This window comes from Pongo abelii, chromosome 7, assembly GCF_028885655.2.
Source record: "Pongo abelii isolate AG06213 chromosome 7, NHGRI_mPonAbe1-v2.0_pri, whole genome shotgun sequence".
Classification (NCBI taxonomy): Eukaryota; Metazoa; Chordata; class Mammalia; order Primates; family Hominidae; genus Pongo; species Pongo abelii.
This window is the reverse complement of record NC_071992.2, coordinates 107,134,119-107,161,150: the sequence shown is the minus strand read 5'-3', so window position 1 is coordinate 107,161,150 and position 27,032 is coordinate 107,134,119. Positions and strand designations below refer to the sequence as shown.

Sequence of the window (27,032 nt, the reverse complement as noted above, 5' to 3'; positions counted from 1 at the left end):
ATTTACCCTTAGAGGAGGAAGTGGCTTGGACATCCAATATCATACCAAAGCAGTAATGATGTTTCTCTTTGCACAGTGCCATTCCCCAGCAATTCCCCCAAAGTTTATGCACAATAAGCTAAAAGAGAATGATCATGGATCCACATGTATCATGTAAGGATACAAAATGTCATTAAAATATTCTTTTAGGCCAGGCATGGTGGCTCATAACCATAGTCCCAGCTCTTGAGAGACCAAGGAGGGTGGATCACTTGAGCCCACGGTTTCAAGACCAGCCTGAGCCATACAATGAGACCCTGTCTCCACAAAAACTTTAAAAGAAAAAAATCTGTGAAAGATGTATGCCTGTAGTCCCAGCTACTCAGAAGACGGAAGTGGGAGGATCATTTGAGACTGGGAGGTCAAGGCTGCAGTGAACTGTGAACATGCCTCTGCACTCCAACCTGGGCAACGAAGCAAGACACTGTCTCAAAAAAATAAATAAATAATCTTTTACCCAGTTATTGTGTAAGTGCTGGCTACATGCCCAGAGGCCCAAAATTCTATATTCTATGTTGTTACATATTACAATTATATATTCTATATATATTCTACATATAGAGAGTGAGTCTAAAATGTTAATTAAGCTATATGGTATCTTTTCCTATGCTGTTTTGGATTTGTTTGTTTTCTTTTTCTGTTTCTGTTTTTTAACCAGATAGATGAGGGTGAGGGAGATAAGAGAAGTGGAAGAGAGACAGAATATATGCGCATTTATGCATAGAGTACCTGCGGATGTTAAATGGTATCTATCCAATAATTGATATCAGTGATATATGGAAGTAAATTTCAAAGTACCCATCCTTGGAAAATTTGAGGTAAGAGACTGCCCTTAAAAAAGATGTCTAGAATTTGTCTAACCTAATTGTTTTTGAAAGATTTCTTGCAAAGCTAATGTTTTCCACCTCCTTATCTTCTTACCTTCAGGTAGCAAAGCTAAAATCTAGAAATATAAAAAATTCTAGAAGTGTCTAGAATTAAGCACTTTGTATGCTTAATTCACCTATCTATGTGCCAGGCACTGGAGATATATCAATTAACAACTCTGCTATGGTTTGAATGTTTGCTTCTTCCAAATTCATGTTGAAATTTAGTTGTCAGTATAAGAGTATTAAGAGGTGAGACCTTTAAGAATTAAGTTATGAGGGCTCCACTCTTGTGAATGGACTAATGCCATTATTGAGGGAGTGAGGTCACCCTCTCTTGCACACATTCTTGCATTCCTTGGTGCTCTCTATCTCTCTTTCTTCCTCTCTCTCTTTCTCATTCTCTTTCTCTCTGCTTCTCTCTCTCTCTCTGTCTACCACTATGTTATAAGACAGAAAGAAGGCCCTTGCCAGATGACAGCTGTTCAGACTTGGACTTCCCAGCCTTCAGAACTATGAGCCAATAAATTTCTGTCCATTACAATTTATCCAGTCTCAGCATTTTATTATAGCAGCACAAAATAGACTAAGACAAATCCAGATAAAAATCTTTGTCTTTGTGGAGTTGATATTTATAAAATCCTAGTTTATGTTCTAGTGGAGAATAGATGATAATAATAAGGTTACAATAATAGCATTTATTGAATATTTCCTTTATACTAGATTCTGCCCTGAGCACCTTATATTCTCTCATTTGTTTTTCAAAGCAACTCTGTGTACTAGGTATTATTGTCCCTATTTTACATACTGGAATACTAAATCTTAGAGCAGCTGAACAACTTGTTCAAGTGATACATCCAAAGTTCAAAACTGAGGTCTTCCTGACAGTTCTTAATTATTTATAAAGCTCTTATGGTGTCTCCAAATCCATATTAAATTCCATGAGAGATACAAAGGGACATAAGATATGAATTACAAGGTCCTCAACTAACACAAAGTTTCATCCAACATTCAACAATTATATGTGCAATTTATATGATAATTAATGTAACCAAAATTCAGAGAAAGTAGAAAAATTATGAGAAACATAATCACAAAAAAAGTGTTATCGGAAGATAAGACTTGAAGTGGGGGTTGAAGGATGAACAAACTTTCACAAATGAATGGCCTTTCCAAGTTGCCTACCTTCCTGAAAAGTCACAAAGTTATTTGGTTGTATCTGATTTTGTCACTAAGCATATTTTTCAGTGTTATATTCTTATTAAATTTCACTCTGAGTTTCTAATCATTAATTTTTTCTGTCCTGAGAACTGTATGTCTCATATATACATTTTAAGTTTGCTACATTTGGCCCTGTCAATGCCTTTGTTTAAACTATTTCAGCACTTGGCTCCCAGAGCACCCTGATATTCATAGACCATATCTTCTCACCTCGCTCTTCTAGCTCTCACCACTCTTAAATGTCAGCATTCCCAAGGTTGCTTCCATCCTCATTTCTCTTTCTATTCTACAAACTATCCATTAATTATCTGATCCAATCCCATACCATGACCACAATATATACATCTTTATGATATCCTTTCTAAGGCCTAGACCCAAATGGATAACAAGAGGTCCTGTAGGCACTTACATAACAAATACAAGATGGAAATTGTTTATTTTGGTCCCTCTCACCACCAACCCCTCCATAACAACAAAACAATACATTAGAAACAAAACAAAAACAAACACTGGTTGTTTTGTTTATTTATGCTCTATCTCAGAAAATGGCATCACCACCCATCCAGTCACCCAATTAAGAAACCTGGAAGTCATCAAAATAGTCTCTTTTTTTTTACCCTTATATGACACAAAACACTGATCTAAACTTATCTATTCCACTTAATATGGATGGAATTTTTCCCTCTTTTCTATTCCTACTGCCACTATTTCTGCCTTTGTCTGTTCAGATAGCAATGCTTTATTTTCCAGAGATAATTTCTCCTATCTAGTCTCTCCTAAGTAGCCTCTTGCCTCTTCCAAGCATGTAATGTAAGCTGCTGCCACAGAAATTATTGTAAAACATATGTCCCTCCATAGCCCTCCATAAGATCCACCAATGGCTCTCCATCGCCTTCTAAAATCAACCCAAACTCTTTTTCTGTGTCATACAAGCCTTTTATGACCTAGACTATGTTAAATTCTCCAGTTTCAATTCTCACCAAATTATATTATTAGAAAGTATTTAAACAAACTTTCATTCTTCTTGTCATTGCATACGTTTTTCCTTTGTCTATAGTGCCCTTCATCAGTGGTATCTAGTAAACTTTTATGTAGCCTTCAAGATTAGGTAAAAACATAATTTTCTCTTAAAACTTTTGCTGACTAACGACTTCATCCCCATTCCAGGAAGAGTTGATCATGCTTTTAATGATGTTAGTTCATGCTATATGTTCTTCATTTGCAGTATCTACCAAAATGATTTTAATTGGTTGCTTTTGTGTCCAGGGGTCCATTTAGATTGCAAACATCTATTATTAAGGAATATTATACTAAGAATTACTTCCATTTATCAGTAAACTATTGTATATCAAGCAAAGTACCAGGGTCTCTTCCATGAAGCCCAGGTGAACACAGAAAGGATTCTGAAAATTATATATTCACCTAAAGTAACAGATAATATGAGGAGAGAAGCAAAGGATCAAAGACAAAAGGAGGGTCCTGACTATCAGGTAGATGAAAGGGTAAGCAACGCCAAGCAGTCATCATCAAGAGAACTGTGAACAACCCGAGACATAGAATGAAACTAAGAAATTCATTACAGAGGCCAGTAACAACACAACAGTGTTAAAGGCTAGTTTTTTAGGAAGTACTAAGCACAAAAACTTCTTGTAGATCCTGACACTCTTTCCCCATGAACACCCATAACTAGGTAAAGGTAAACAGGAATTATCCCCTGGCATGTTTCAGTGTTTTTGTGAAGGACTAACTTTCTGTAAGATTTCTCGGCCGGGCGCTGCGGCTCACGCCTGTAATCCCAACACTTTGAGAGGCCGAGGCAGGCGGATCACAAGGTCAGGAGATCGAGACCATCCTGGCTAACACAGTGAAACCCCGTCTCTACTAAAAATACAAAAAATTAGCCGGGCGTGGCGGCGTGCGCCTGTAGTCCCAGCTACTCGGGAGGCTGAGGAAGGAGAACGGGGTGAACCCGAGAGGCGGAGCTTCCAGTGAGCCGAGATCGCACCACTGCACTCCAGCCTGGGCGACAGAGCGAGACTCCGTCTCAAGAAAAAAAAGATTTCTCTAGACCACCCCCGAGCCTGGAAGCAGCAGAGGACAAGAATTTTCCTCCCCACATACTTTGGTTCTTTATCTCTAACTTTGCGTTCAGATGAAGAAAGTATGTAAGAAAATGGTGGTCTCCAAGTTGTCTGAGCTTAGTAAGAAGCAGCTAAAATAATATTTCTTCATTTAACAAGCATTAGTAGAATTATCTACTATTTTCCAGCACTGCTCTAGCCACTTAGGATAAATCTTTTTTAAAAAATAGGCTACAATCCCTGCTTTCATGGTGTATACAAGAGAATATGCAGCATACAACAATAAATAATTGACATAAAATATATAAATTATTTAGTGCCATAAAAAAGAAAAATCAGAGCAGAATAAAAGACATAAGGAAAGTTTGGAGAGCATGGAAGGGAGGAAATGTGAAATGGAATGGTTGGGCTAGGCTGCAGTGAGAAAATAATATTTGGGCATTATCTTAAAGACGAGAAGTACACATGCAAGAACAGGTAAAGCTAGTAGTATAAAGCAAGATAAATTATAATACCTTAGTTATAGTGGACCGGGGAACCAGTCCTTATGACTACAGCAGAATTGAGTGGTTCAGATCTTGACAGAGAAGAGCCATTATCAGATTTTCTTCTTGATGGCACTTACAGACAGTGGTGCTGGTTAGCAGAAACCTTACCAAGATCCTTGGTACTTTAGAAACCTCTTGGATAACCAGTAATACAGTCCTACTTTAATGTACTACCAAGTTAAGATGATGCTGGCAAATTCAGGGGGATCTTAAGGGTAAAAGTCCTAAAAACTAGCGAAAAGAACAATTTATTTGACCAAGGAAAAGAACTCAATTCATAGAAATTTGAATTTCTCAGAATGTTCCTAGTAACTTCCTCTGTAAGAGATATCCCTTAGAGAGACATCTGAAGTATTCAGTTTACCTATTTCATACGGTCAATGGCTGCCAGAGATTGGTGGGTGGCAAGAGTATGTGTTCATTGAGAGCTTTAAAAAATAACCACCTGAGGCCTGAAACCCTGGCTGGATTTATCACAAATCTCTGGTGCTCCAGTGGAGCTGTCCCCTCTCCTGGAAACAACTAAAACCTTGGCAATTAAGTGCTGGTGCTCCTTTAAGTCTTTACCAGGCCTGGAAAGCACTGCAGCTCTGTGTTTTGGTTCTAGTGCAGTGTTTAAGTTCCAATGATCACAGTAAATTTTCCCCAGACCAGGAAACAATAGCAAGCAGTGATTTAGTTTGGGTGCAGCATTTAAGTTCTGGTGCTTACTACAAGTTCTCCCCAGAATGGAAAGGAATATCAGGCCTGAGATTAAGTTCCAATATTAAGTAGTAAAGGTCTAGTACCACCAAAGAGTACCTCCAAAAGCTGGAAGAAGTGGTTATCTTCTCAAAAGTGCAGGAATCAATGTAAAGACACAAGGATTGCGAAAACTCATGGAAATATGAGACCACAAAAAGAAACCAACAGAGCTCCAATAATGGACCAAGAAGAATTGACAATCTATGAAATGGCTGACAAAGAATTCAGAATAATACTTTTTTGAAAATTAGAAAATCACAAAAAAAGTATAAAAAATTAAATTTAGAAAACAATCCAGGAAGAAAATGAGAAATTTGGCAAATAAATATAAACAATTAAAAAAAGAGAAATCCTTGAAATAAAACATACAATAACTAAGCTGAAAATCTCAGTACAAAGCTTCCACAGTAGATTTGATGAAACAGAGGAAAGACTAAGTGAGCTCAAACACAGAACATATGAAATTACCCAATCAAAAGAGAAAAAGAAAAATGGGACACCATTGAGTGAACTAATCTCCACTTACTAGGAACACTTAAAAAAGAGAGAAAAAGGACTGGAAGGCATATTTAAGAAATTAATGGCTGAAAATTTCTCAAATCAGGAGAAAGATGGCAGCATCCAGGAACATGAACCTTGGAAGTAACCAATAAAATTCAACCCAAAGAGAAAATTCCCAAGACGAATTATGGTCAAATTAGCAAAAACCAAAGACAAATAAAGAATATTCAAAGCAGCAGCAAAAGAAATATATCACATTGAACAGAGTCTCAATCTGGCTTTCAAAAGATTTATTAGCAGAAACCCTACAAGTCAGGAGACAGTAGAATGGTATATTCAAAGTTCTAAGGGAAAACAAAACAAAACAAAAAAAACTGTTATCCAAGAATACTATGTCCAAGAATACCACACCAATATATGTACTAAGCGAAGGTAACCTTCAAATGTGAAGGAGAGATCAAGACTACCACATAAACAAGATCTGAGGAAATTCATCAGTACCAAACCTGCCTTGCATAAAATGCTAAAGAAAGTTCTTTAAGCTACAAGAAAAGTATGCTGACATGTAACAAAAAAAATCAAAAAGTATAAAACTCACTGGTAAAACTGAGCATACAAAAAATTTTAGAATACTCTAATACTGTAATTGTGGTGTATAAACCACTTATATCTTTAGTATGAAAACTAAAAAACAAAACTATTAAAGACAATAATGACTACAACAATGGGTTAAGAAATGGGCAACATAAAATATGTAAGTTGAAACATCAAAAAGTCAAAATGGGAGGAATTGGTATAAAAGTACAAAGTTTGTTTTTGTTAGTTTTTTTGTTTGTTTTGTGATCAAGATTAAGTTGGTATCAGTTTAAAATAGCCTGTTACAACTATAAAAATTTTTGTAAGCCTCATAATAACCACAAAAAAAATCTATAATGGATACACTAAAAATAAATAGCACAGAAGCAGAACATATTACTAGAGAAAGTCACTTAACCACAAATGAAGACAGTAAGAGAGGAAAAAGGGAAAAAAGAAACTACAAAACAACCAGAAACAAGAAACAAAATGACAGTAGTAAATCCTTACCTATCAATAATAACATTAAATGCAAATGGATTAAATTATTCAATGAAAAGACACACAGACAGTGTGTCACTATCAGTGACACTTTGAATATGGCTGAATGAATTAAAATAAAATAAGGTCCAACTATATCCTGCCTACAAAAAACCCACTTCATCTCTAAAGGCACACATAGACTGAAAGTGAAGAGATAGAAAAAGATTCTATACAAATGGAAACCAAAACCAAGAAGGAGCAGCTATACTTATTTTAAATAAAATGGGCATTATGTCAAGAATGGTTTAAAAAAGACAAATAAGGACATTATACAATGATAAATGGGTCAATATACCAAGAGGATATAACCGTTTCAAATATATATACACCCAATACTGGAGCACCCAAATATATAAATCAAATATTAATATATCTAAACGGAGAGATCAGTTGCAATACAGTAATAGTAGGGGACTTTAACACCTCACTTTTAGCAATGGACAGATCTTCTCAACAGAAAATGGAACATTCTCCAGGAAAGACCATATATTAGTTCAGAAAACAAGTCTTCATAAAATTTTAAAAATGAAATCATATCAAGTATCTTTTCTGACCTAAATGAAATAAAAATAGAAGTCAGTGTCAGAAGGAATATTGGAAACTGTAGAAATAAATGGAAATTAAACAACATTCTCCTGAATAATAATGCATCAATGAAGAAATTTAAAAGGTAATTAAAAATTCCTTGACACAAACGAAAATGGAAGCACAACATACCAAAACCTGTAGGATACAGCAAAAGCTGTTCTAAGAGAGAAGTTTATAGCAATAAATCCCTACATTCAGGAAGTAAAAAGATCTCTAGTAAACAGCCTAATGCTATACCTCAACAAACTAGAAAAACAGCTAACCCACTAATTAGTAAAAGGAAATAACAAAGATCAGAACAGAAATGTTTTTAAAAAATAGATTTTTTTAAATGTGAAAGATCAAGAAAACAAAGTGTTGGGCATTTCTTAAAGACAGACAAAATTAACAAACCTTTAGCTAGACTAACCAAGCAGAAAAGAGAAACAACTCAAATAAAATCAGATATTAAAAACGAGATATTACAGTTGATACCACAGAAATACAAAAGGTCATAAAAGACTGTTGTGAACAACTATTGACCAATGAATTGGGAAATCTGGAAGAAATGGATAAATGTTCGAACACATAGGACCTACCAAGATTGAATCATGAAGAAATAGAAAACCTGAACAGACCAATAATTAATAATGGAATTAAAGCAATAATAAAGACTCTTCTCATCAAAGAAAAGCCAAGAATCTGATGGCTTCACTGCTGAATTCTATCAAACATTTAAAGAAAAATTAATGTCAATTCTTCTCAAAGTCTTCCAAAACAGTTGAAGAGGAGAGAATACTGCCAAACTCATTCTATGAGGCTAGCATTACCCTGAGACCAAAATAAGATAAAGACACAACAACAACAAAAAGAGGTGGGGGGAATGCCAATATGCCTAACAGAGTTAAGTACGAAAAATCCTCAACAAAATATTAGTAAACTGAATTCAACAACACACTAAAAAAAGAAAAATCATTCACCATGATCAGTTAGGATTCATCCCAGGGATGCAAGGAAGGTTGAGGATACACCAACCAGTAGACATAATACATCACATTAAGAGAATCAAGAAAAATATCCATATGATCATTTCAATAGATGCAGAAAAAGTATTTGATAAAATTCAATATCGCTTCATGATAAAAACTCTCAACAATTTAGGTATGGAAGAAATATACCTCAACACAATAAAGGCCATATATCACAGGCCCACAACTAACATCATACTGAATGGGCAAAAGTTGAAAACTTTTCCTCAAAAATCTGGAACAAGACAAGGATGCCCATTTTCACTTTTATTCAACACAGTACTGATAGTCCTAGCTAGAGCAATGAGGCAAGAGAAAGAAATAAAGGGCATTCAAATTGGAAAGGAGGGAGTCAAATTGCCCCTATTTGCACGTGACATGATCATATATCTAGAAAATCCTAAAGTCTCCACCACAAAATTATTAGAACTAATAAATAAATTCAGGGAAGTTTCAGGATACAAAATCAATATACATCAATCAAAAAAATCAAAAGCATTTTATATGCTACAAATGAATTATACAAAAAAGAATTCAAGAAAGCAATCTCATTTACAATGGCTACAAAAATAAAATAAAATAGCTAGGAATAAATATAACCAAGGATAGGAAAGATCTCTACAATAAAAACTATTGAACATAGATTAAATAAATTGAAGAAGACCAAAATAAAAGGCATCCCATGTTCGTAAATTGGAATAATTAATATCATTAAAATGTCCACACTATCCAAAGAAATCTACAGATTAAATGCAATCCCTATCAAAATATCAATGACATTCTTCACATAAATAGAAAAAAAAGCCTAAAATGTGTATGGAATAATAAAAGACCTTGAATAGCCAAAGCAATCTTGAGCAAAAAGAACAAAGCTGGAGGCATCACACTACCTAACTTCAAAATATACTACAGAGCCATACTAACCAAAACAACATGATATACAAAAATCAACTCAAAATGAATTAATGACTTAAATAAAATACCCAAAATTATGTAACCACTAAAAAAAATCATAAATAAAATGCTTCAGGACATTGGTCTGAGCAAGGATTTTTTGGATAGGATCTCAAAAGCACAGGCAACAAAAGCAAAAATAGATTAATGGGATTATATCAAACTAAAAAGCTTCTGCATAGCAAAGGAAACAACCAACAGAGTGAAGAGACAACCTACAGAATGGGAGAATTTGCAAAGTATGCATCTAACTAGAAGTTAATATTCGGAATATAAAAGGAACTCAAACAACTCAATAGCAAAAACCAAAAAAACTAGAAAGGCACTCACACACACACCCCACAAAGAAAATCCAAATAATCCAATCAAGAAATAGGCAAAAAGCCTAAATAAACATTTTTTCAAAGACATACAAATGGCCAGCAGCTATATGACAAAATGCTCAACTCAACGATTTTCAGGGAAATGTAAATCAAAACCATAATGATGCACCTCACCTGAATTAGAATGTCTATCATCAAAATGACAGAAAATAAATCAATAACAAATGCTAGTGGGGATGCAGAAAGAGGGAAATTCTTATATACTGTTGGTGGGAAAGTAAATTAGCATAGCCATTATGGAAAACTGTATGGAGCTTCCTCAGAAAATTAAAAATAGAACTACCATATGATCCACCAATTCCACTACTGGGTATATATCCAAAGGAATTGAAAGCAGTATGTTGAAGAGAGATCTGCATTCCCATGTTTATTGTAGCACTATCCACAATAGCCAAGAGATGAAATCAATCTAAGTATCTATCAACAGACAAATAAATAAAGAAACTGCAGTATAAACCATGGAATTCTATTCAGCTATAAAAATATAATAAAATCCTGTCATTTGTACAAACATGGATGAACCTGGAGGACATTACATTAAGTAAAATAAGCCAGACACAGAAAGACAAATACCACATAATCTCACTTACATGCGGAATCTAAAAAGGTTTATCTCATAGAAGTAGAGAGTAAAATAGTGGTTAGTAGAGGCTGTGAAGGGGATGGGAGAGAGGGAGTGGGGAGAAATTAGTCAGTGGGCACAAAGTTACAGTTAGATAGGAGAATAAATTTTGGTGTTCAATTACATAGTAGCATGCAGTTAATAAAATGTATTGTATATTTCAAGTTAGCTAGAAAAGAAGATTCTGAAAGTTATTATCACAAAGAAATGATGAAGATCTGAAGTGATAGACATGATAACTACCTTGATTTGATCATTATTCAATGTTTATATATATTAAAACATCACACTATACTGCATAAACATGTACAATTATGTGTCAATTATAAACAAAAAAAAAATTTTGGGCAAGTAACCTCCTGAACAGATATACAGTACTTAATGAGGTTTGGGAAACCATGAAAGTAAACACTCTTAAAGAAGCAATTTGGAAGTGTCTGAATCCAAGAGTGGGCTAGTCTGGGAGGTTAAGTGACCTGTAATACAGAGCTATCAACAATAGAAACAACATCATGGGGAGGACTGGGGAGACATTGGAGGCAAATCTAGTGTGGTGACCTTCCAGGAGGCTCAGGTATAAGGAGTGGGTTGAGTAGCATTTTGATTTTCTGGGTTTATTCTTTTTCCCTAGCTTCTATTCTGCAGGTTCCCATGAAGTTCCTATTTTGTTTTGAAGTGTCAGTCTGGCAGGGCCATCGTCTATCCAGGGATACATCTGTGCTGACACCATAGCCTCCCTCCTTGTATGCAGCACTTAGGAGTGCTTCAATTAAATGATTCTGATTTTTCTCCCAGTGTTTCCGGGGGACAATGTTAGAATTAGTTTGCTTGAGCTTGTTGGAGACATGTGTTTCAATTCCAGGGAAAGCTGTAGATGCATGAGTCTCAGCAGGCAGGAACTTTTCCTGTGATAGGTGGATTCCCATACATTATTTTACTTGGTCTTGCAGCGCAAAGCCCAATGCATCTGGCACTAACTAGCTGTCCTCTGGACCAGCCCTAGAGGTAGTAACATTTAGGAAAGCAGAGCAACATGGATTTGGATCTCAATTTCATCTCTTTTTGGCTGAGACCTTATACAAGTTATTTAACCTCTCTGAACTTCAGTCTTCTACTGTTAAAAAAAAATGGAATGATAATCCCTATCAATATGATTCTTTTATTCAACTAATATTTATTGAACAACTCCTTTGTGCTAATCACTTAACCAGTTACAAGAAATTAAGTGATAAATGAAGTAGACGCGATATTATCCCTGCACCTACAGATCTCAGAGTTTAACAGGAAAAACCCAGAGTAAATAAATATTTACATGTGAAGTTTTTAGAAAGAAAGAAGTATTGGAAGTTACAGGATCACATAAGAGACTTCACCCATTTCAGAAGGATTAGGGTAGTGTTGTTTAAGTCTTAGAGGAGGAACCTTGCAAAGGTGATAGGAAGGAAAGAAGGGAACTAAAAGAATACTCCAGGCAAAGCTCAGAAGAAAGGGAGCTTATGGCCCAACACAGGGAAGGCACAAAGAAAGTGTTAAATAAATGTCAGCATTTGTATAGGTTTGGATATAATTATCATCCTCTTAAGATGGCATCCTCAAGATTTAAATGCCATAGTAAAGGGAGAAATTTGCACTTATAGTTGCTTTCAGTCAAGAAGGATTTTCTTTTAAAATAAGAGGTAAACTGAAATCCTCTATTCAGTTTTTTAAATTAAATGATACAATGTTGCAAGTGCTTGTATCTATGATTAATATAAAGAACCAAGGCTATGAAGTCAAGGCAGCATGGTCATAAATAGCAGCAAAAATGATGAGTACAAAAAAAAACCATTATAACAGATTTATCATTTATCACTTGATTTCTTGTAACTGGTTAAGTGATTAGCACAAAGAAGTTGTTCAATAAATATTAGTTGAATAAAAGAATCATATTGATAGGGATTATCATTCCATTTTTTTTAACAGTAGAAGACTGAAGCTCAGAGAGGTTAAATAACTTGTATAAGGTCTCAGCCAAAAAGAGATGAAATTGAGATCCAAATCCATGTTGCTCTGCTTTCCTAAATGTTACTACCTCTAGGGCTGGTCCAGAGGACAGCTAGTTAGTGCCAGATGCATTGGGCTTCGCGCTGCAAGACCAAGTAAAATAACATATTGGAAGGCAATATATGCCTTCCAATATCATCCATATCTGCCTGATGGTTGTCCCTTTATAGTTCAGTTTTTACTTCAGAGACTTGCAGAACTGAAATAACTTTTAGCTGAGATGCATATATTATGAATCTAATTGGGACCAGAGAATTACCTTTCAGAGCCAATTTCCCTTCTGTAAAATTGTAGTCCTAAAATTACTATCGATCACTTTGTTGCAATTGAAAAAACTTGAGATAGAATTGGTTTTAATACAGATAATGTTTGTAAGTTAAAGAGATTCACAGCACACAAGGTAAGATTTATGCATAGTGGTACATGGTTACATTATTAACAATTATTTAGAATTATCCTAAATAATGGTTTGTTTACTTATTAAATGCTGAAATATTGGTTTTATATTAACAATTGTTAAAATATTTATGAAATTAAGCACTTTATTCCACAACCTTCAAGATTTATGAGTGCATTATCAAAATATTAAACATTTTATAGTCCATAAATTTTTAATAATGAAGTAATTCTTAAAGTCAATATCAATAAAACTCCCTCTTCAAAACTAAAGAGCACAAAAAGCTGAGATTGTGGTAATCACTTGACCCTCCATATTCAGGAGAAAAAAAAAAAGTCAAATAACTCCTATTCTTGTGGGCCTACAGTAGTCCACAAGAGGCCAAGAGGCCAACCTGATATTCTAATGCGAGGACGGGGGACACCAGCACATGACCTTCCATCATACTGGCTGATGCCTCCTTCCCTTACTTCTCTTGTCAGCCAGGTGCATCTTCTCACTGTCTTCCATGGGCTCAGGTTTACCCACCAAAATCTGAAGACTGCTCAGACGCTGGGTAGAAAATTAGAAAACACAGATCTATCATTGCTGTTGGCTTCCTAGACTGTAATTCAGACTCCTTTCTACCCAGAACTTTGGCCCCAGGTTCTAATCTTGACTAGTTTCTCCATTTTGCCTAAGCGTCAGATACTTGATTCCCCAGTTTTACTTTTTGTGTCAACCAGTCCTACTGGTTGACATTCAAGTGCTAAACTTTACCCTCACCAGGCTGAGTTTATATGTCTTAGCTAAAATCCCCAAACCGGACCTAAATCCTACCTTTGGCAATGTCTTGATTCTATCCAGCCATCTCCAGGCACAGTGCCACAACCTCAGCTCAAGCTGTAGAGCAGAAATTCTCATACATCTTCTGTCTACCACCTCCTCCAAGAGGAGTGCTGCTAAGTGGAAGGGTCAAAGTTGAACACTCTGAAGAGGATACATTTCCTGGTAGGAGGAGTTCATGTCCAATGGTATGTTTTACTCTCTTCTACTATTTCCTAATCCACGCTACTGGCTAATAAAAGGACTGGGGTCTGCCTCAAGGTAAGCTCTAAGTTTCTCTTTCTTTTCCCCACAAGTGCATCCAAACCTTAGCTTTAAAAGAAAGAAAGAAACTCCTCTTGGATATCAGGTCGAAACTGCTTTGTTCCACTCCAGTTTTGCTAGAGCTATGCTTTGCACACTAACTCAGCTGATTAAGTGGGACAATGGTTGCCCTTCTCTAGATGTTACCTGTGTGTACAGTTCCCTTGAGATCCTTTCCAGGGAAGGAGTGATTAGCAGAACCTGATTTCTTAAAATTCTACATCATATAATATAGATCTGTAGTGAATCAAACCTTGATAGCTTTTTAAGACTGCCAGTTTGTTGATCCAGTTTTTACCACCAAATCGTCATTTCATGTTATGTTATATAGATGGGATTGTACTAATCTTCATGTTCCAAAATAAAAACACAGAATTCTTTGGCAACTCCCTGGGTCATACAATCTACTCAAGGCAAAAAGTGGCTGAAACCAATACTCTACAAACTTTCATTAAGAAAATGTTCCCACCCGTAAATACCCACACCAGAATGATATATTCAAGGTTAAAATAACAAAATCATATTCTCATATAATTTTGTACGCATTTCTGAAGACGGAAAAAATAATAAGCCCCTTGTGGGCTGGATTGTTGTCTTATACTCCTCTATCGCTTTCCAAGAACATAGCAAAAGGCTGTATTCTTTCAAATATTTTTTGAATAGAAATGAATAAAGAATCCTAGCAAGATGGATTAGTATTCTTAAAAACAAAATAATTAGGTGGGGGTAAGCACTTCCAAGAATTACACATAAAAAATCCAACCCAAATTGTGTGGGCAATGATGAAAGTTATTTCCCTGTGGTAGCTGGTTTGTGGTGGTCTTAGAATAGTTATTAGCAAACCACAGTATAACCAGCTGTCTAGTTTATAATATCAGCGGGATTAGGGTTAAGTGTTATTACAAGTGAATCTTCCGGGGTAAATTTACATATATTCAACAACTATAATTGTGTGAAAACAAATTTCTATAAAAACACATTCTTTTGGTCCACAGACAACCATTATTACTCCAAGGTCAGTATTTCTAATCATTAGAGAGGTTGAGGCCAATCACATCATACCTTCCTCCTGTGACTTGCTACACAGGTGAGGTCTCACAAGCATGAACACAAAGAATCCCTATGATCAAGAAACCCCAAGTCCAACAGACCTAAGAGCTTAAATAATAGAAACAGAAAGAGACAAAGTTCCAATGAAGAGAAGAGACACCAGAAGGAGCATGGGCCTAGGAAAACCCCATCCATCTATCTCAATTATGATTGTTCACTGTCAACAAATATTTCAGTACTTACACTGTGCCAAATACTGGGGATAGGAGCTGAAAGGGTTTCCTGCAACTCAGAACTTTCAGTGCTAAAGCCAAGGTGATTGGTCTTCCTAGACTGTAAATAATCTCTGCCCTCAAGGAATGTATGGCTTAGGCAATTGATATGGTTTAGCTCTGTGTCCCTACCTAAATCTCATCTCGAATTGTAATCTCCATAATCGCCATGTGTCAAGGGAGGGATATGGTGGGAGGTGATTAGATCACGGTGGTGGTTTGTCCCATGATGTTCTCGTGATAGTGAGTGAGTTCTCACAAGATATGATGGTTTTATAAATAGCAGTTTCCCCTGCTCTCTTCTCTTTCCTGCTGCCTTGTGAAGAAGGTGCTTGTTTTACCTTCTGCCATGACTATAAGTTTTCTGAGGCCTCCCCAGCCATATGGAACTGTGAGTCAATTAAACCTCTTTCCTTTATAAATTACCCAGTCTCAGGTATTTCTTTACAGCAGTGTTAAAATGGACTAATACAGTGCTCAATCAAATATGAATCAAAAATAAATGCTATAAAGTTAGTTAAGGATATAAGTACCATGGAAAAACAAAATAGAGGTATCAACAGTGCTTTCTGAAAGCCTATAGTTCTCAACCCTGGCTGCTCATTTTTATTTATTTTTTCATTAGTTGAGTAAGCCAAGGCACAGAACATAAAATTATTTGCCCTAAATTATCCAGAGATTCTGATTTAATTAATCTAGGGTGGAGATTGGACATGAGTATTCTTTTCAGTGCCACAAGAGACTCTAATATGTAGCCATGGTTGAGAATTACTGAACTAAACCCATTCCTGAAATATGGTAGCTTATAATCAGGTGAAAGGGACAAGGCAGGGGAATATTATTCATTTTAGAGGAAATACCATGTGCAAATGTCCTGAGGCAAAGAAGCATGATCCTTTAGAATACTAAGTGCAGTCCAATATAGGCAGAGCATATGATGCTGAAGGGAACATAAAAAAGGTGTGGCTGGAAAGGTGAGATTCAGATATTGAAGGGCCTTGAAAAGCATTTTCAGAAGTCTAATCCTGTACAATGAGAGGCAAGTTGGCAATTTATAGCCATAACTGCCTTCTAGGTGTTGTTTACTTTTATATTAAATACCTTGTTATTCTAAATGCTTTGATGACTTTGGCCAGTCATGTTGTCCTTGAGCTGAGTTTGAGAACATCTGTTCTAGAGCTGAGCAGAATAAAACAGCAGGTGTTAAGTAGTGATGGTGTACGAAAGAACGGGAGTGTGGAAGGGTATGGCAAATTAGAAAGTCCATGTCCATATAAAGGGTGCAGGCAAAAGTCAACTTCAGCCTATTGTTGCCATTTGGGAATATGGAACCTGTGTGGTTAGATGACTATATTTAAATGAAAGGAGGGAAAGCCTTCCATTTTAAAATTAAGTCTTCTGGTATTTAAACATTGATTCCCAATGCTGTAGAAGCCAATCAATGCACACCTGTGGTTTCAGTCCCAGGGGTAGTATTTGGAGTTTCAGGAAGGAGCTAGAAATAGAAAGGGATGAGAAAAAAGACAGTAAGGAAAGTGAGAGAGGCCAAGGAGATCATGTGAAGCAAGGGAACAACACAGAGTGAACGAGCAGGTAAAAAGGTATTTGCAGTGTTGCTGAAGGAATTTTAAGAACAAGGTTTCCACTACCTAACTCAAAATTTAGTTTTGTTGCAGTTTAAGATAGAGAACAGAGGGACAACACTGTATGTGAGAGACATCCTAACTAGCAGGATAAATTTTGGTGGCTCTTAAGGTAGAAGCACAGGCTCAGGAGTCAGAAAGATCTGCCTTAATGCTAACTAGATTACCTTAGTAAATTAATCTACTTTCCTTCATCTGTTAAATACAGACAACAGTATCAAACTCTTAGGGTTGTTATGAAGATTAATTGATATAATAGACAATGAACCCTTAGCACAGTTTATGGCACACTTTAAACATTTAGCAATTGTTGGTTATATCTACTATTATCAGGGAAGTGGCCATGAGGACAATGGGCATCAGGTGTATTAGACAGACATTAAGAGGGAAGAATTTACAGAACTTGGTTAATTGAATATAGTTGCTGAGGGGACAGGGGAAGAAGGATCACTCCCAGGTTTCTGGCATGAACAACTGTGTAGATGGGGGGGTGACTTGCATTATAAGAAAGAATGGAGGATAAGGACTACTTTTGGTAGGAAAAATGATGTGTTCAGTTATAAAATTTGTCCCTGGGAGACATTGAGATTGTGCCCAATAGGCAGCTGGTGATTTATATCTAGAGCTAGGAAGGAAGAGTTAAGATGGAAATATATTCCTACAATTAACCAATAGAACAGTGGCAAGTAAAGCCATGAAAATGGATTAGCTTAATACCTGGGTGATATAGCTTGGCTTTGTGACCCCCCAAAATCTCACCTTAATTGTAATGCCCATAATCCCCACGTGGAGTGGGGACCAAGTGGAGGTAATTGAATCATGGGGGCAGTTTCCCCCATGCTGTTCTCATGATAATGAATGAGTCTCATGAGATCTTATGGTTTTATAGGTGTCTGGAATTTCCCCTGCTTGCACTCGTTCTCTCTCTTGCCACCCTGTGAAGAGGCACCTTCCGCCATGATTGTAAGTTTCCTGAGGCCTCCCAGCCATGTGGAACTGTTGAGTCAAACCTCTTTTCTAAATAAATTACCCAGTCTCAGGTATTTCTTCATAGCAGCATGAGAATGGACTAATACACTGGGTGATGTAATATGTACAACAAACCCCCATGACACGTGTTTATCTATGGAACAAAACTTCACATGTACCTCCAAACCTAAAATAAAAAATAAAATGGATTAGCTCATGAAAAACAAACTACAGAAGGAAAAGACAGTCAAGCACAAAGAATGAAGGGGAAAAAATGTATTTTTTAAATTTTTTTATTTTGAGAAATGGTGTTAAATGAGAAGAAACTATGCTGTCTGAGGCTCATGGCTATGAATAGGAGTCAAGTCTTGCCTTTGTGCAGATATCTCCAATGTTAAAATTGTTAGGAGAGCCCAAAGCAGTCCTTCCTCTTGGACTCAGAATGGGAGAGGTTAAATGTCCACAGTAGTGCTCTGAGCTGGGGGGTGGTAAGTGTTAGAGATGGCATCTGTCCTGATAGAGGAAACAGAGCTGAGACAAGAGGGATCAAACCAAGTGGACAGCAGTAAGCCTGGTTATTTTCCCTTTTCATTGCTCTCTAGCCTTTAGTAAAATTTCATTCAAATGTTTCATCTATATGTCGCCTCTGCTACATGGTAAAATCTATTATTCATGGATGCTCAGGCCAGTATTAAAGCATGTCTCCCCTCCCTCTCTCCTAAGCCACTCTATGTAGCAGAGGGCAGTGGGAGAACCTCAGGGGAAAGAGCAATAGCTCATTGTATTGCTTCTCACCAGCAAAGCTCTCTTCTGGTGGGAAATCCAGGGTTTTATTTTATCAAGGCAGGTGATATGTCATCATGGGAAGGGGCAGCCTGAGGGGTAGATGTGAAGAGAGGCTCAGAGTCAGCCCCGGTCCCACCCAGGCTATGTCTGTCATGCTAGAAGCAAGCTGGGCAACAGATACCAGTGAAGAAGGAGGAATGGAGCAGGGCAGTTTTAGGTTTTAATCCATCTTAGCAGTCCTAGAAGTGGGCCAATTCACCTAATGTTCAGAGCTCATATTTTCATGAGATGCTCTTCAGTAGAATAATATCAATCTTTCTGGGTTTCATAATATTCAAAATAATTTATGTAACACATTTACACTATAATAGCACTCAAATGTGTCATTAAGGTGACTAGAAGATACCCAACTTAAATCTACATAAACAAAGCAAAAAAGTGTTTGCACATGCAAATGAAGAGTCAGGGCTATAGTAGTTGTCATCAGGACTCGGTTTCTCTCTGCTATGCATTTTGCTGGATTGGCTTCATTTTCAGGCTGTGGAGGTCCTGGGAAACTGTAGAGGCACATTATCTGTACTGTCATCAGTTTCAGCACGAAGGAAGTTTTGGCTTCCTAAAAGGTCTCATACATGTACTGAGACCCAGACTGACCACTCAGGTCATTTAGATTGCCATTACCATTTTAATAATAAATAGCTGGTCCCTTGTATAGTAAACTCATATCCTTATGCCTAGAGGTCAGACCTTATTCTTGAATCAGTCACTGGCCAGGTGTATGGAACTGTGCTAATTATCACATCTTGGCCCACAAACCTTCACCTGGTCCAATAACTGTGGCTAGATCCTGCTCTCACCTGTTTCACATTAGAAACTGCAACTTTTTTTTAAAAGAATAGAAGAAAGACAATGCCTCAATGCCTGCGCACAATTTCCAGAAAATCTGGTTTCATTGCTAGATATGGAACCCTTGTATTAGCATTCTTTTAATCCCCAAGGTGGTTCCAATAGGCCTCCAGTTTGAGAATCCTGGTCTAGAGGCATTCAGTCCCCTGATCAGCCTGATCACACCATCCGCTGTGCCAGGAATAGAACCTCACCTAAATCATTTGTACTATATATGGAACAGGGGTTGTTCGCCCAAACTAATCTGAGATACAGTTACTGAAAAGAGCAGGGATGGTTCACAGCAGGTAAAAACAGACGATAGACCACATATCTCATCCTGACACTCACTGCCAATGTATTTTGTTGCAAACCTTGCCATGTTTTCAACACTCTAAAATTAAAGGTCATGGTTCTTCCATATGGACAGCTCTAAATGTTATAGGGAGCATTATACTAAGTGCATAAATAAATACAGGGTCCTTTAATATCTAAACCATCATTGTTTTGCATTAAAGAAAAATAAAAAGGGAGTCAAAAGTACCGAATGAAGCTTGGAGCTATAGTGAGGGACTGGGTCATTGGATGAGGGGAAATAAAGAAGAAAAAGACAGGAATGTGTCACAGCTCTTCTATATTTTCATGGGGTAAGAAAAATATACTTTAGACTCATTTAGGAATATTTGGATGCCGTTGCTCCTGGAGAAAAGTTACTAGCAGGAAGATAACAGTGGTTAAGGGAGCTAAGTTAGAGGTATGTGGCTAATGCTAGGATTCTGTATCGCCAAAGCTGAGACCATGCAGGGAAACATTCCCAGACAAGTCTTTAATCTGTGCAATGCAGTATGCCTCAGGAATTTTCACTTATTGTTCTGCATGTCACTAAGCTGCCCTCAGGAGTGCAATGAAGCTCAGCTTCCACACACAAGTTTTGGTGCCAGTAATGCCACACATTCTGCATAATTATAAGGAACATCCATCTTTTGTTTGCAGCCCAAAGCCTTGTGGTTTGAACATCAGGCAACCCTATGGCAGCTAAAAGTTGCGTGGTTTGGGAAGAAAAAGTCTAGGTGAGCCCTTTGAATGCAAGGCCAAACATTCTCATATTCCACCCCAGTGGATTAGGTTCTTATATGGCAAATCATGCATTTCAGGTCTCCACTCTGTCTCAATGCTTGAGTTTTCATTTTGGAAACAGAGAAACTCTTTCCCCCAAAGGGTCATTCAGGCTGTAATGTGCACTAAATGCTTTAGAAACCAGAGTCTTATACTGCTTAGCTTGCCATCCATGTTGGTGACATGTTTTAAGTCAATGACATTCTCTACAAATGTTTGCTTATCTATAAAACATATTTGACAGTGAAGGTCTTCAAGATATCAGTTAAAGAACATCATAGCAGATACTAAATATAAAGGCTCTTACCTGATGTTACTAATGAGAACTGCCAAATGTTAAAAATATTTTTAAAAAATACAAGTGGTTTCTAGGAAATATTTGAACTTAGTAAAAGAAGGATCTGAAGTTTCTTTTATCTTTCTTTCTTTGAAATTAATACATCTACATGTTATTTTATACATGTCTGTATTATATCTATTTACTCTGAAGAGGGGTAACCACCCCTTTGGCAGTCTAGTAAAGCTGCTGGACTCTTTCCCAGAACACATTGTAAAAATCAGTAACAGACAATGCATATGATTATAAAGAAGTGAAGTATATTGAAACGTATGAGTCTAGGTTCACAGACCTGAAGATTCTGTGGTTCTAGGTGAAGAAGCTAATATTATGTCATCTCCCTATAAAGGTTTTATTCAAGGGCAAATTTGAGGCATTTCAACAAAATATGTTAGAAAGTGTCTTGGCAGGGGAAACAAATTTAGCCATTCATAGAGCTAGGTAGGTAATGGGCATGCCAGCAGGAAGGGTGGCAGTGAACCTGTGAATTGTGGGGGTTGTGGCAAAAGCGAGGAGCCTCTCTTAAGGGCCTGCAGATTTTGCCGCATGGAGATGTGGGCCCTGCATGACAATGTCTCCCTAGATTTTTCAAGAGAAGCTGGGCATCTGGACTTTTATATAAACTATTCATATTTGTTACTGTTGGCTGAAGAAAAAATTAACATTGGGACAAAGAAAATATATCTTTTACCAGATTTGTCAGGAGGCCTGCAAATTTGTAACTTCAAGAAAGTAAGAGAAGTTGGGAAAAATCAATTACTTGTATTTTAATGTATTTTTTTTACTATCAGTATCTTTATTACATTTATTTATATAATAAAACATAAGAATTAGTTTAAATTCAGTTTCCTCTCTAGAGTGATAGCATGCTGCAATGGAACAATTGGTGACTTCTAGAATGTTTTAATTCTTCCAACAAACATTTATGTGCCAAGCAATACACAAGCTGGTAAGAATATATAGATTAAGACATTGTCTTGTTTCCAGAGCTTACAGACTAGTGTGGAAAGAGTTGTAGCAAGATATTATAATACAATATGTTAAGGCCTATCAAAGAGATATGTAAAAAGTACAAAGGGAGTAAGAGGGAAAAAAACATCTTCCCAGGAGATTGGGAGGGATTCTTAGAGGAGAAATCTCTTTGAGTAGAGCTTTGTATCAAGAGGCCCAGATTATTAAGGATCTAATAGGACATGCTGAAGAAATGGACTTTTACTCTAGAGAAAATATAGGTTCATTAAACAATTCTGAACAGGATCGATGCATTCAGATTTTTGTGATTATTCTGGATGCAGTATGGAATATGGCCTACAGGCGGAGACAGAGTAAGGAATGAAGACCCACAAAATGATGACTTCAATAGTTCAGACAGAATTACAGTGGCTGCAGGGCCCATGAAACAAGACTACTTGGTTAAAATGATAGGGGATAGAAACAAAAGAACCTGGCAGCTGATCGTATGCTAGTGGGCAGGGTGGCAAAAGAGAGGAAAGAGTTGAGAATGATGTGCAGGACTTTCTAAGAGAAGAAATCTAGTATAAAGGTGAGGGCATAGTCTCAGGAGCCAGATTACCTGAGTTCAAATCCTACCTCTTCCACTCATTTGCTGTGTGACTTTAGGCAAGTTGTTTGTCCTCTCCCAGCTTCAGTTTTGCACATATGTCAAGTGTTCTTACAATACTGCTTGCATCTGTGCCTAAAAATTACTGTTGTTATTATTATAGTTCTGGTTCAAAAGGAGGTTTCATTCAGTTTGTTTTAGAAGACACAGCGTTTGAAGTACATTTAGAACATTCTAGGTTAGCATACTTAAATATGTGGATCTCCAAGGTCACTCAGGAACCAAGGCTGCTGATAGAGTCAATGTTACCTCCAATACATAGCTTCCAAATTTGCCTTGGGCACTAATACCTGCCAGCATATAGGGGACGTGAGGATCATAAGTGACTTTTACGGGCTAGGACTGGAAGAAGTATACTTCTGCTCATTTTCCCTTGGCCAAAATATAATCACAGGACAACACCTAACCTCAAAGAAAGCTGGAAAAGGTAGTCTTGCAGTGTATACATCACATTTTAATGATAATCTGGCTGGTTTTTAAAAATTAATAAATAAATATGTAGATCTCAAGTTGAGAAGAAAGTTTCATTAGCATGGAGGGGGTGATTAGCATCTTTTATGCTTTTAGAGAAGGCCAGGGTTTGAATCTCCAGGACACCAATGTTTGGTGGGAGGCAAAAAATCTGCAGAGAATCATAAGAAGAGAAGGACAGACAGGTAGCAGGAGAAAAACAAGAGTGGTGTCTAAAAACCAAGAGAATAAGGGATTTCAGAAAGACTGTAGTCAACACAGAAAATGCTACTGATAATAGAAAAGCATCTATATTTAACAATTAGGAAATCTTTAATAAAGTAAAGATTTACTTTATTAAAATAATTTAAAACAGCTTCTTGGTATTTGACATATAGAAAACACTCAAATGAATTTCCATTATCCTTAATTTAAATGTACTCCTTGAGAAAGAAGAACAAAAAACAACTACTAGATTGAAACATAAACATTCTATCTTTGTAGGTCAAGAAACATTAAATTGGACAATTTTATATAATTCAGCTATGCTGAGTAACTGAAAAGCTGCTTCAAAAATGGGTAAAGCTAAAAAAAGGTGCTTGATCCTATTGTTTGCGTTATGATGCAAGAACAAAAATTATTCCTATTTCTTCTAATTTTCCTTAGAAAATCGAGCCGATAATAATTGCCAATATTGTATTCAGACAAACAAGAGGTAATGATATCTAAATGCCTTCCTTACTCTGTATCCCACTCTAGTTATTTTTCTTGTCACTTTGCCTTTGAACCTAAAAACTGCAGGGATGAAACCTGAATGCAAAAGTAACTTGAAGGGAAGGATAGTCACACCTTTCCTAGGAAATGTCTTCTATTACTAATAACATTGGTGTTATGAAAAGTCTTATTATTTAGTCTTGTTATTTTGGCAGTGTAGACTATAAAGTGAAAATGTTAAGAGTGTTGGCTTTGGAATCAAGTCCTGACTCCACTACTTATCAGGTATGACATCCAGGGAAAATTTCTAACTCTTCTAACCCTCCATTTTCTCCTGTGGAAAATGGAGAGGAGACTGCTGTGTCTTGGGATTCTGTTAGGATAGGGGGAGATAATATATGTAAGGGTTTAGGGCATTGCCTCTTACAACAAATAGTAGCTTATGGCATTTCACTTTTTAACTCTCTGTACATAGTAGATGAGCATGAAAAAGTTTGAGAAAATTGTTTTTAAAAGAATAGGCATTTTAAAAATAATTAGTCTTAAATTTCACAAACAAAAACATTTAAGTTTTTGTAGTGTAGCCTTATCCATTCACTGGTAGCCTTCCAAGAGAATCAGCAGCCAGATTCATAACTTCCCAAGACACAAGGGCTGAGTATGTGTTGTGCTTCTCATCAGTCTTGGGGCTGGCCAATGTGTCCCTTCATAACCAGTGAAATACATGACTCAGAAAACAAAATCCCTCAAAATCTACACCCAAATAAAAGCCATATAATTAACTACTGAAACTTATACATAAATAATATCGCTAATGATACACCATAGATAACTTTATCTTATCCTCACATTGCCTTATTAACTCGATATTTTCCAAAGGCAAAAAGGTGAAATTATTATTAAAAACATAATTCTCTTCCATTTTACATTAAATTAAAGCAAAATAAATTTATAACATGCTGAAACTATCTGGTTAAAAAAAAATCATCACCTAAGTTTTCAAAGTACATTGGTAGTGTTTCATTTGGAATTTAAAACTGAATAAAAGCAAGTCCAAAAATGCCCAAAGCTGTTATTTACTTTGCATTTTTCTGAAAGATTACTATGCATTTCTATTGGCAAAATGGTCATTAAAAATATAAGACTATTCAGTAAAATGGAATCCCATAAAGTATGACAGTATTATGGATCTTAAAGTCACTAGTGCAGATGTTCCTAATCATACTAAAAACACAAATACACAAACCAGTTTGTTCCAGCTACAGAATAATTTAATTAAAAGAGTGCTTATAATTTAACAGTGTAAATAATAGTTAAAGCCAAGGAGGTAGTGAAACTGCAAGGAAATATAAGCCTGCAGTGTCTATGCCAAGGAAACTGCTCTAAATTCTCAAGGTTCAGAAATTAGTTCCTTTCCTTGCTACAGGTAGAAATTATTTGAATTAGCCAAGAACTGCAATGGATATATCTGTAAGGCAAACAAATACACACGCATGCACACTAGGTCGGTAGCTTTCACCAGTAGAAACACCTATCTAAATCCAGAATATCATTTAGTCTGTTTTGGGGAAAGTTAAAATCAGACTTCTCACCAGTTTAAATTTCTTACTGAGAAATAGATGTAGTAGGTAATGTAATACAGAAGTAAATCAGCATACACAGTAAAACATAAGCTCTCAGGACACACAGGATTCTCTTTGCAAATACCAGTCTTGGCAAAGAGCCTCCTTTATGTACAGAAAGCTTTGTTCCTTGTTTATAGCAACTCTCAAGGCTACAACAGGTAATTGTGTGCTGCTAATTAGGTTCCAAAACGATTGTGTTCAAGCCAGGAGTATTTTATAGCTTGATTCAGTGAAAGTAGGAAACCATATCAATAAGATCATGTTATAAAAACTCATTCTCCCATAATTACTAATCTTTCACTCTAAAACAGTGTGAATTTTAACAGTGAAAAAATGTAATGTCATTCAAAAGTTTATTCAATGCTTAATAGTTATCAAAATACAGAGGAAAAAAGACAATTAGGAAAACTCTTCTCCAAAGATATCCAATATGCTTGTTTCCCCACAGCTAATATCCATTTATTTAGCTAAATTGTTTATTCTAGGTCATACTATCATTCCAAGGAAGCAAAGTGACATCTACTCTGCATAATACAGGAAACTCAAATGCAATACATTACCTTGGGTCACCTGTTGAACTGCCAACATTATCCCAGACACAGTGTCTGGAAGCAAGTTTTCTTTCAGATTGTAATGTGGTGCCCAATCCAAAATGGGCAGTCGCCTTCTACACCACTGTATAATGTCTTCACACTGGGGGGTATGCATCTTGCTCCAAAGCATGCTTTTCTTTTTCCTCTTTGCTCCTGTCATTTTTCAGATTTCTTCTTGTAGAAGTAAACTTCTCTAAACAAGAAAAAAAATCATTGCAGAACACCTCCTTTCAATGCCAAGCTCCAATTCGTCTGTGGTTTACAATGTCAAAGCTGCCCAGAAAATAAGTAAATGAAAAAGAGAGAGAGAGATTAACAGAAGCACTTCAATATATGCAGCTGTCTTTTTATGATACAGCTAATTATTCTAGATTTAAAAACTGTAGATTAAAACCTTGAATTCTTATCTGAAGGAGAAGTAGTTCCTGTTCATGTAATATTTTTTTCTGGTCTTGAAATAGTAATGGGTTCAGTGTTAAGTTGGTCTACAGCTCTCTCGCCAGTAATTCCCCTTATATTCACTGTAGTCTTATGTTTTTGGCTGCAATCCCAATGGTTAATGAGGTAGTTCTGGGCGTGTGTTGGAAGTGGGCTGGGCTATGCTAATGAAACCAGGAAATATCCAGCTAGTCCAGTCTCTCTCTACAAGCTGTGCAAAATCATAAAACTGCCAGAGGGATCTGTTGTGAAAAACATATTCAGAGAATCCAGCCCTATTTCTTTGAGAGCT

At 36.5% G+C, this 27,032-nt stretch overlaps 1 protein-coding gene across 2 annotated transcripts in view; it reads right to left on the bottom strand.

Moving 5' to 3' along the window:
- Nucleotides 1-26,825, bottom strand: part of SLC26A7 (solute carrier family 26 member 7) — a 153,122-nt gene extending 126,297 nt beyond the window's left edge. Inside the window, exons 1-2 of one of the 2 annotated variants that reach the window (XM_002819259.3) lie at nucleotides 26,697-26,825; nucleotides 26,270-26,575 (exon numbers count right to left, since the gene is read on the bottom strand). In XM_002819259.3, the coding sequence (XP_002819305.3) occupies nucleotides 26,270-26,462 (193 nt within the window). In that variant the 5' untranslated portion in view covers nucleotides 26,463-26,575; nucleotides 26,697-26,825. Of the gene's footprint in view, nucleotides 1-26,269 lie in introns of both variants that reach the window. The other variant, XM_054518659.1, reaches the window with a different exon arrangement.
- Nucleotides 26,826-27,032: the final 207 nt, after the last annotated feature.